Source organism: Atractosteus spatula, chromosome 1, assembly GCF_055471065.1.
Source record: "Atractosteus spatula isolate fAtrSpa1 chromosome 1, fAtrSpa1.hap1, whole genome shotgun sequence".
Taxonomy (NCBI): domain Eukaryota; kingdom Metazoa; phylum Chordata; class Actinopteri; order Semionotiformes; family Lepisosteidae; genus Atractosteus; species Atractosteus spatula.
The window spans coordinates 62333086-62344682 of NC_142706.1; the positions used below are offsets into that span (position 1 = coordinate 62333086).

General features: G+C 47.6%; 1 protein-coding gene across 1 annotated transcript; it reads left to right on the plus strand.

The window, feature by feature from the left end:
* The first annotated feature begins 359 nt into the window (after positions 1 to 359).
* On the plus strand, positions 360 to 8580 carry krt5 (keratin 5). The gene is made up of 9 exons (XM_088915084.1): positions 360 to 1176; positions 4083 to 4291; positions 4575 to 4635; positions 5142 to 5237; positions 5356 to 5520; positions 6018 to 6143; positions 6270 to 6490; positions 6706 to 6767; positions 7129 to 8580. The coding sequence occupies exons 1-9, from the start codon at positions 628 to 630 to the stop codon at positions 7374 to 7376; spliced, it is 1737 nt and encodes a 578-aa protein (XP_088771210.1). The 5' UTR covers positions 360 to 627; the 3' UTR covers positions 7377 to 8580.
* The last annotated feature ends 3017 nt before the right edge of the window (positions 8581 to 11597 follow it).

The following is an 11597-nucleotide window of genomic DNA, read 5'->3' on the forward strand; positions in this document are numbered from 1 at the left end:
GTACAGCTGAGACCACACCCAAAGATCACCCAAAATCTGGGAGTGCACATGTCTGGCTGTGGAAACATTCTCAGCTTAGAAAACACCATAATGCATAAACTGAAATTCTTAAATGTTATGCCTCTCTGTTTGTTGGCATCTGCTGATTTTGTTCTGCGAGTGTGAAAAGTGGAGGATCGAGTCAGAGACTTCTTGTCGGAGAAAAAGCCTGCAAAGGGCTGCCTGAGTCTTCAGCCTCCTCCCCCACCTGAAGCTCAAACACACAGCCTGCCGCTCTGGAGCTGGGTGTGTCAGAGCTTATCAGTTTCCACTTGTCCCAGGGCTGGTACCTGTCCGACAGGATGGGTGGGTCCTGCAGACAGGAGCAGGCAGGAGAGAGGGCCTGGCCCGGCCCGATGGAGAGAGTAACACACGAGGGGGGGGTGAGGCGGGGCAGGGGGAGAGCCAGAGTCCCTCCTCCCAGGTGCGAAAGGGTTTAAAACCCCGAGCCGGAGCCAGCAGCAGTCAGAGGGATCCACTCTCCTTCTTGTGAAACAGCTCACTCGCTCTCCCCCCGGGCACATCTCTCTCTTCTGCTCTCTCTTGCTCTCCGGCGGCATTCCTTGACCTGAACACGTGACAGACAAAATGAGCGTTCGCACCACGTATATGAGCTCCAGCAGCGGCGGCGGCGGCGGCAGCGGCAGCATGGGAGGATTTGGCAGCGGGGGCGTCAGGAGAAGCTTCACCAGCCAGTCGGCCTATGCCATGCCAGTCACCCGGAAGTCCGTGTCCATGGTCCGCTCGGGAATGGGAGGAGGGGGCTACGGCTCGGGCGCAGGATTTGGCGGCGGCAGTGGCGGCAGCTACAGCTACTCCATTGGCGGCGGGGGCGGCGGCGCCGGAGGCGGTTACGGAGGTGGTCTGGGAGCTGGCTTCGGCAGTGGGGCTGGCTTCGGCGGCGGAGCAGGCTTCGGCAGTGGAGCTGGCTTCGGCGGTGGGGCTGGCTTCGGCGGTGGGGCAGGCTTCGGTGGTGGGGCAGGCTTTGCCCAGCCTCCCATCACGGCAGTGACCATCAACCAGAGCCTCCTGGCGCCCCTCAACCTGGAGATCGACCCCAACATCCAGGTGGTCCGCACCCAGGAGAAGGATCAGATCAAGACCCTCAACAACCGCTTCGCCTCCTTCATCGACAAGGTGAGTGCTGCAGCCGAACAGGGGGAGGGGGGGGAGGCTGGGGGGGGTGGTGGCTTCAGCACGATGCCCAGGTTGGCCCAAATGATTATTGTCGGGGCTAAAGGGAGGATGCTTGACGGTCGTCATATGATGCAAAATTATAGGAGGAAGGAAAAGACTGATTTGCGTTAAACTCAAGAAGGGGAAACGTTGGGAGAACAAGATAGATCAAGCAAGGTGTCTAGTCTTGCAGAGAAAGGGCGGTAGTGAGAGATGGGTCCGAATCCATCAAGGAATAAATGAAAGACTGCAGTGTTAAAAGCTACAGCAGAAAGACACACTATGTTCCAAGCCTTATGAAGGTTTAGGAGCATTTGCAAAGCTAACAGGAATGTAAAGGAAAATCCATGTAGTTGGAGCTAATGGCTTTGTTTTCACTTATTGGTTGTTAGCGTTGCAGATCATTTTTGTAGCCTGTGAATGCAAAAGCAGGACAGAGGACAGGACAAAAGCTGGAATGGCAGTCCAGCATATTCCACAGTTCGCAGGCAAAAGGCAGGAACCATCTTACGATAAGGAAAAAAGGAAAGGAATGAAATAGCTGCAGGTGGATGCCACACCCTCTACAAAGAAATTGGTAGCAGAGGGCACAGCCTCCTCTCTTGCATATTTTTTATTGCATTAAAATAAACTGAGCTTTGCCCTCATTGATTAGATGAACGGCTTCTGCTAACTTTATATGTGTTAATTAAAAAAGCCCAACTCACCCTAGATTAGCTCATCGACTCTAGTGTGCTCTATAACAATTTACTGGGCCGTCCTCTGCCTAAGATGGGGCTGAAACCAGCCTGTGCTATCACCCACCACACAGCTGTCAGGCTATCTAAACAAGGGTGACATTCCACTTTCATTAATCATGAGCCAACATTGCATCTGATCTGCCCCCAAGGGGCGGTTCCCAGTGATCAAAAAAGGTTCCATCTACATCCGAGCTGTGCGTGCTGCGCTCTGTAGGGAACGCAGCCTGCAGCAGCCAGCATTTCCCAGCCTTGGTCTGTGCACAGCTAACAGGTGGGCGTGACCGCCACGCCAGTCTGCTCTCCTCACCGAGCTCGCGGGCACTCCAGCGACGCCCATGTTTAATGAAGCAACTCACCTGACTCTTGCAGCTCCAGGCAAAACTAAATCTACAGCCGCACCCTGCTCAGAAAACCGCACAGTCAGCCCTCTGAATAGCGAGCCACACCCGCTTTCTGCTAGTGTAAAAGCAATGAATGAATCTTTTCGATTTAACCTTTAATTTTTCTGCCCCATCGAATCAGTCCACTTCAGCCAAAGTGGAAGATCTGCCCACTTCAGAGCTTAAAATACATATCGCTTCCTGTTAATGTTAGCAAACAGGACTTTGCTGAGGTGGACTGAAGAAGGAGGAGGCACATTCCGCAGTGCAGAGCTAATAACAATACCTCTGCGGAACTGAAATGGATTTTGGTCTCCATGCAAACAGAGAATTCACTTCTCTCCAAAAATCATCGCTGACTGGAATCTGGCCAGAATCCATTACGGTTTCCGTAGTACTTACAACAGATGTTATGGATTTTTGTGCATAAAAGTGTTAATTACTGGGTTCAGTTTTCAGTAACTGAGTGGGCGATCTTTAAAATAAAACATGGCTCTGAGTTCAAAGCAGATTACGACTGCTCTGTGTAGCTTAACCCAGCAAATCTAAATTGCAAATGTTTGCTTTTTTCCTGTGTGTGTTTTGCTTTAATAAAAATGCAAGACGCCACTAGGGCCCCACTGAAACAAGAGGTTTGCCTTCTCCCTGCCCCTCCCAGTAAAAAAAAAAACTTGTCAGGACGTGCATTTGAATGTGCAGTAAAACTGCATGTTCCTTCTGCCTTCGAACTCATAAAGCCCAGTTTGGACCCAGGACGCCTTGGCAGGACATTAAAATGATTGCCACAATAAAATTAAAAACCGCAGGGCAGGGGAGAAGTTCTCACACTTATATTTCATTAAACGCCTCTTCAGCCTTGATAAATGCCATCATTGTATACGGTCTTATCTTCTGGCGGGAGATAGATGCTGTGCTAACATGTGGTTTTGAAAGCCACGTTTGCCAGTCCACTCAGCCCATTCATCAGTTTCATCAATAGACTGTAGCAGAATGGTGATATTGCCCACCAGCAGCAGAGGAGGCAGCTCTCACCCTCAGTGCTAGGGGCGGAAGGCTGGCCACTGTTAAAACTTGCTATCTGACTCCGTTAGGGGTTTTCACACCTGGGCAAGCCAGGACTACTCTAACTGCATAGCACAGCTAGCTCTGCTTGTGGGGCGTTGCCTCAGGCTTACCCACCCTTCTTGTATGAAAAGAATTTGAGAAAAATGTACCGTAGAGGTTGTAACAAGCCTTAAGTCATTATTGTTTTACTATAAGTCTCCAGCAGGGATCCACTTCTCTTTTTTCGCCGATTTCCGAAATGCGCTGGGTTACACCCTCGCCCCTGCCACGCCTTGACAAACCAACCAGAACGAAGGATAGAGTGGAGGGTGGGGTGGGAGGGGCTTTTGAGGCAACATCCCTCACAGAGGGTGTGGTTTTTAACACCACCACACGTAGGAGCTTTCCAGCCAAAAGATACAAGTATTAAAATTATTTTAGAAACCCAGAACCCGGAAGTTATAAAGAAAGACAATTCTGGGCGGCATATTAAGATTAAAAAAGCATTCTTCTCCTGCAGAACTGCAAAGGTCTTACTTGATGGCAAAGCACTTGCCTACTGTGACAATGAACCAGTGTGAAGTACACAGAAATCTACATCAAATGAAAAAGTGCAAGGGCGAAATTTTCATTTCTACAATGGTGAGTTTCAGAAACCTAGCGAAAACCTCTCACTCACACCCCTCCCCATCCCTTTCCCCAGGTGCGCTTCCTGGAGCAGCAGAACAAGATGCTGGAGACCAAGTGGAGCCTCCTGCAGGACCAGACCACCACCCGCTCCAACATCGACGCCATGTTCGAGGCCTACATCGCCAACCTGCGCCGCCAGCTGGACAACCTGGGCAATGAGAAGATGAAGCTGGAGGGCGAACTGAAGAACATGCAGGGTCTTGTGGAGGACTTCAAGAACAAGTGAGTGACCGAGGCATCATCAGGGCTGGGTTCCTTTGTGCTCAGTGATGGGGAGCAGCTACATCCTGATAGTGCATCGTCCTAGGACAACCAGCTTCCAAGCCAGCTGTTTTTCCATGTAAAGCAAAGGTAGATAGGTCCCTTGTCACAAAGTTGCAGATCTACCAATGTTAAAGACAGATCAGGAAGCCGGCTAGTGAGACTATTTAAACTGTGAATCCTCCGACACCACAAAGACACAAACAGTCTATTCTAAAGCACTTTTCCTTTCCTACCTCGGCAGATATGAAGATGAAATCAACAAGCGTGCTGCAGTGGAGAACGAATTTGTCCTGCTGAAGAAGGTAAAAGAACTCTACTGAACACATTTGTTTGTGTTTAAGGTGTCAACAGGTCATCAGTTACAGCTCTACTGGAGCAGAACAGAGCTCAGGGGTGGCTAATATAGTAGATGGAATTACATGACCATGAGATTTAGCTGGTGAAGTAGGAACAATGTGTAGTGCATTAGACCTTACCTAGAAAGCACCCATTACCTTGATATAACAGATCCACAGAATGTATTGATTGCAGCAGCATTAGGTGAAGATTCATCCCATTCTTCAGGCCTAATAAAGAAATAAAAAATTACATCAACAATCCAAAGGCAGGATTTGTGTGAAAATGGCCAATTATTGACAGCACCATCCATGCTTTGATAGACATATGGCTGTATCTTCTGCATCTACCAGTTTGTCACCAACACGAGGCAATAGAACTTTTTTGGTGCTGTTCTCTGATGATGGACCAGTGAGGCTGCATCACATGCACAGCAGAAACCACTAACCCCTCCCTCCTTTCCTATTTTCAGGATGTTGATGGTGCCTACATGAACAAGGTTGAGCTGGAGGCCAAGGTTGATGCTCTGCAGGATGAGATCAACTTCCTCAGGGCCATCTATGAGGAGGTGAGCCCTTGACACAGCCGCCTGGGCAGCAACAGCCTTGAAAGCTCACCGCAACCCTCCCTAAATAAGGGTGTCTAAGCAACAGAATGGATTAAATTGTCCCATTTCATTTTTGCAGGAGCTGCGCGAGCTGCAGTCCCAGATCAAGGACACCTCTGTGGTGGTGGAGATGGACAACAGCCGCAACCTGGACATGGACTCCATCGTGGCTGAAGTGCGCGCCCAGTATGAGGACATCGCCAACCGCAGCCGCGCCGAGGCTGAGAGCTGGTACAAGCAGAAGGTGGGAGTTGCATACAAATTCTTGAATGCAGACAGTAATGAAAGAAACCAAGTAGCTTTAGTGGAGATTACTGCACATGCCTTCTGTCAGATTCTCAAAAGTCCAGGTTTCCCGTTTCCCCTTGCGGTCAATCCCATAATTCTTTTCTTTCTGAGATAATACCTGCTGCACACTTCAATTCAATTTCTTTTTATATAGTGCCTTTCACAACAAGGTTGCCCCAAGGCGCTTAACAATATTCACAATATATTTCTTTCTTTCTTCACAAAACAATATTTTCAAGCTAATGCCATTTAAATACCCACTAGCCCTTTCCACTAAAGATTTTGCTTTCCCTCGTCCCATTCCTCAAAAGCTTCTGCATGCACTAGCACCTGGCCGGTGTGACTAGCCAGCTGGCTGAATCGGTAAAACACTACCTTCTTTTGTAACCGTGGCCAAAAGATTCAATGCATCTAACGCATCTTTTGCATGTTTCCCGCCTGCTGTGCATGCAGTACGAAGAGATGCAGTCCTCTGCTGGGAAGTTCGGAGATGACCTGCGCAACACCAAGGCCGAGATCGCCGAGCTGAACCGCATGATCAGCAGGCTGCAGAACGAGATCGAGGCCGTCAAGGGACAGGTAAGTCCGAGGAGCTTCCCAGTCGTTGCCGGAGAGTACTCCTGGGATCAGTAAGCCTACATAAGTCATGCAAGCCTGTGTGTAAGGAGGGCTTGACTCACCTGCTTCCATCTTCACACACTCCAGCGTGCCAACCTGGAGGCCCAGATTGCAGAGGCCGAGGAGCGCGGGGAGCTGGCGGTGAAGGACGCCAAGGCCAAGATCAAGGAACTGGAAGAAGCCCTGCAGAGAGCCAAGCAGGAGATGGCCCGCCAGGTCCGCGAGTACCAGGAGCTGATGAACGTCAAGCTGGCCCTGGACATCGAGATCGCCACCTACAGGAAACTGCTGGAAGGAGAGGAGAGCAGGTGAGTGAGTCAGATGCAGGATGAGTGGCTGTGGGGGGTGCATAGACAAGTAATCTTTTACTCCACTGCGCAGCTTCGGTTTCTGCAAATAGACCCCAATAGCTAAAACAGTCAAACAAAATCACTTGGAGGCTTATAATTGCATACAAGTCTGGGCTGACCAACCCTACTGAGGTTCATAATCTTAAATGTGGGATTTCTTTTTTCATCATCAGGCTGACTTCTGGCGGTGGATCTGCAACAATCCACGTGCAGCAGGTTTCCTCTGGACCCATGTGTAAGTACCAAGCGCTTAGTCAATGCCAGTACTCTTCATTCCAATCCCTCTGCAAAACAACCACCTGCCTGTAGTGCTCCTGCGTTCTAGATATAGGTTTTAAGGGGCATTTAACTTTACTACAGTAACAACTTGGCCAGAGTTGAGTGAGTCTATTTCACCAACCAGGAGGGAATCTAGATTCACAGGAGAGTGCTGTTCCAGAATAATGAGGTGCTAGCTTGTTAACTGACATTGATAAAGTCTAGTGAACTCTAATTCTCATAAATAAAGTGTCTGTCACGAAATGGGCACTCTAATGTCTTCGGAGAACTGGTAAGTTTCTACGTTAACATCACTGTGTCTCTCCCTCTCTCTACAGCCTTCTCAAGCATGGAGAGCTCCGGATATGGAGGTGGATTTGGAGGTGGAATGGGAGGCGGAATGGGAGGCGGAATGGGAAGTGGATACGGAGGCGGAATGGGAGGTGGATACGGAGGCGGATCAGGATTTTCCATGTCCAGCAGCGGTGGTGGTGGTGGCGGCTATGGATTTGGCGGTGGCAGCGTGAGTGGAATCTCCAGCATCAAAAGAACCTCCATGGTCCAATCCCAGGCCCGACGCTACTAAAGCCCAGAGCAGATCTCCCGTCTCGCCACTTATTACAGGCCCTATGGCTTGTGACGCAGCACCTGTCAAAACTCAGATCCCAGGACGTGGCCTTGAGCACCAGCTCTTCTGCCTTACCCATCACTGCCCTGTGGTCCACAAAGTCTAGCAGCCTGTGCTTATGATCCAAAACGCTGAAAGCAGATCAGCCATCCCCCCCTTAAGGGATCCTGCACCGTATCTCTTTAGAGAGATGTCTCCCTGAAAAACAGGGTTTCTGCAGTCCCTGCCCCCTCCACCCACAGCCCTGCGTACGTCCCCCGATCAGAGCCTGGCTGGTGCTGCCGTCACGTCCTCCTGTCTTTCAAGCAAACACAACTGCTCAGCAAACGTCTAACTCACATTTCTGTTTCCTACAGCTGCATTCCCTTATCCACTTCGCCCCTTACCTTTAATAAAAAAAAGAGAGAGAGAGAGAAACCGAAACTGGCCGTAGAGATATCTGTAGGCTTGCCCTCCGTCAGCCTGTCTGGTCGGGCTTTTGTTTGTGTGTTAGGCCACAGTGGCAAGCAGGCAACCCCTCAGGGAGGTATGCTAAGCTCAGAAAGGCAGACTTCCAGATATACCAAAGGTATAGGGAAGGTCTTAGACGCTTAGGAAGGTGGCTCTCAACTCCTGGACACCAGCACAGTCAAATAAAATATAAAGCATAGTTTCTGCTAGGCTGCTCTCCTCCTTGCAACACTTGCACCAACTATACAGAGCTACCACGGACTCCTGTGGTACTATACTTCCCGCTGGTGTGCTGCAGGGGAGAATATAGACAAAGTCTGGAAAACAATGGTGTTCGCTCGAGGCCGAGAGACAGGGAGGTGAGACTGGGAGTTCCACTTTACTGGGGCAAGGTCGCCCGCCCCACTCTTCCCTTCTCCACCCACTGAGCTTGCCGCGTTTCTGTGGTAGAAAAAGCCGACCCCTCTGAGCTCTGACAGCGCCTTCCTCCGCTCCCCCTGGACACTGCTGCACTGAAGTGGCTTCGTGGCACCACCTGGTTGTTGCACCTTGTTCCAGTCATGTGCATGTCTATTCTGGGAGGGGAGGTGGGGAGAGCGCGCATCAGGAACAGTTTTTACACCAAAAAAACGGCTGACTGTTGTAATCAGATTTATTGTGTGCAATTGACTCTGTAACACCAAACCCGAATAAATCTGAGTTCTTTATCACACACGTCTTTTCTGGAGTTTCATTTTTTCCCAGGCGCGCGCAGCATCTCCTGGCCTCCACAGCCATGTTCGAGAACTGCGATGCGCCCGAGCTCAGATACGAAAGCTCTGCCTGAGCTCTTGCAGACAAAGATGGCATTTGCAGTTGATTTCAAATCAGGACTCTTCAAACATTCCTTGCGTTCTGCTCTGCAATCAGCTATCACGCTAGGGAAGGCTTCTTGGTGAATTTCTCAGAGTCTTAGTGGGAGATTTATTTTGAAAACTTGAAATCTATAATAAATTCAGAAGCCAAAGGCACGTAGCTCTTTATCATGCTGTAAAATCATATAGGGTGACAACAAGCTTAAAGAATCCATTAATCCAGTGCAGTGTAATAGAGGCTGCAGTAAAAAGGAAAATGTGATGGAGCCATGTACTATACAAACACAGGGACACTCCCATGGAACAAGGGAGAGCTGAAATGTCACTGACTGGTAGACTTGCACACACAGGTACAGAACGAGTCCCTTTGTGCTGGGTCATCTCATCTGGGGTAGTAAATAGTTGAGGTCTGGAATCAGAAATTGATGGCAAAACAAATGACAACAGTGGTATTGTCAAACACAAACCTGGAGCAGTGGGCAATGGCCAAGACTGGCACAATACAGAGGTGTAACGGCTTTCAACCTGGAGCAGAGTCTGCTTTTAATAGCAATGAAGATGACTGTTTGCCCCTTAGTGGTTTCAGTAATGTCACATCATCTCTGCACAGAGAAATATGTCCACTTGCTTTGTCTTTGTAGGATCATAGTGTGAGGCAAACGGAGCTCCCCGCTAGGGGGAAAATGCCGAAAACTAGAAACACAACAAATTGTACACTGTCAAGATAGCTCCTGGAAAATATGACAGAATCAGGGGCTAATAAACTTTACTGCCTCCAAATAAAAATAAGTTTCATCCATTCATTTAATTCCAACAAATGTGTGACCCCAATTGCAAAATTAAATACCATGATTATTACAATACAAAGTACTATCAATATTTCATCTACCGTCAAAGATTTATTCCTCTTACTAGTGAATAATATCTCCCAACAAGCGTCGATGTGAAGAACTCAACACAAAGTCCTGACAACGCTTTTGGGTCAGAAAAGAATTCAGCACTGAACCCCACGATTCTGCAGGTCATCGCATAAAGTGAAGCATGATTCAGCAGAGCAGCTGGCAAAGGGAAAGTCGAAAGGAAAGCATCATGTCTTCAGAATGAAGGAGGGTGTGAAACAAGCTCTCTAACAGTGAGGGTACTGTATGTTCGTATCGCATGCAAACAGGTCCACTTTAATGGACAAAGTGCTAAATCGGTAGCATTGAATAACACAGAAAACCCAGAGGCAACAGACTTGATGCCAAAAAATGTCACCATGTGCTCTTGAGAAATACGTTCTGATGGGGGGGAAAACCAGCTGAGAGGGTCCCTGCAGGAGCTCCTGGCTCATAAGAGAGATAAGATAAGATCACTTTATTGACCATATACAATTGCTTGCATTAGAAATTTGTTTTTGCAGACCACAGTTTGCTCTCTCTGAGACACACAGACAGGAAGAAAGAAGCTTGGGGTCAGAGCACAGGGTCAGCCATTTATACAGCACCCCTGGAGCAGCTGGGGTTAAGGGCCTTGCTCAGGGGCCCAACAGAGTAGGATTCCTCTGCCGGCTGCAGGATATGAACCAACAACCTTCCAACCACAGGCACAGGACCTTAGCCACAGTGCCACCACTCCACCCTAATTTCTGCTTTTAACATCAGATATCTCATTCTGAAAATACACATTCACTCTTATCATCATCATCATTATCAAATAAAACTAAAGGTATGGTTTGTACGGAAGTTACAGCCAGCTCCTTTGAATTGACCTGCTAAATTCTGTCCTTTAATTATGTATTGGTATAAATATGGGCATCAAAGCTGTCACTGTATTTCTTGGTTTCCTATTTGTCGTGCAAACAATTTAAAACAACAGAACAATGTCTTGTTTGTAGTGCATCGCCCCTGGCTCACTTTTAGAAGAAAGATTCTATTTATTTTCTCCCAACACTGCCCATATTTGCTCTACGCAGTGCCTCACGTGTGAGTAGAAGTACATAAAACCAGCATGAGCGAATAACATAGAACAGTAATATCTTTGCAGATTAATGTATTGAATTGGTAAGATCCAGACCCATAAGGAGAACGGTCAATGCCATCCCTAAACGTGATCCAACTGTCTGACCACCTCTGGAATGATAGAGTATGAGATGTGTTAAAGAGTACACTTTCTGTGCTTTAACATCAAGTCAGAGGAATCAATGCCCCATTTTTACGGACATTATGAATCTCTACCGCCATCTCGTGGCTATTATAACAGCAAAGCCCTGGAAAATCGCGCTCCATATTGCTTGCTCACAGTGTGAAAAATATATTTTTTAAAGCGTCTGAATTATTTCTTATCTCCGGGACAGGAGAAACCAGTAGCAGTTTTGGATTCCAAACTGGCCCAAAATCGTGTACAAAAAGCATTGCTTTGTTTATAAAACACCATACTGTTTATTTTCAAACGGTACATGCGAGTACTTCATGCATAATGCAATTCAATGTACATTTCAAAAGGAACAAATATTTCAGAAGTTGTTCTGAAAGTGATCTCAACATTGCTATTATTATTAATAATAATAATTAATAAAATTAGGAGCCTATTTCCTCTCCAGGGTGCCAGGCAGGACTATACATTCCGTTTGTCAGTGCACATGCACATAAACTTTTAAAAGGTAATAATATTAATAAAGACATGAATAATCCCTTACCAGATACTTACATACAGATACGGACAATCCAAAATAATTTAATTTGCTAGGGAGTTATGCAGCACACGTGTATGGACACACACTCAAAGCAAAAGAAATTGCCTTGTTTATAAGGACAGAATTAAAAACATGACAATTTTGTCAGAATGAAATGAATGAATAGTTTAGCGCGTAAAGCAACATCTGTTATCCTCGCTA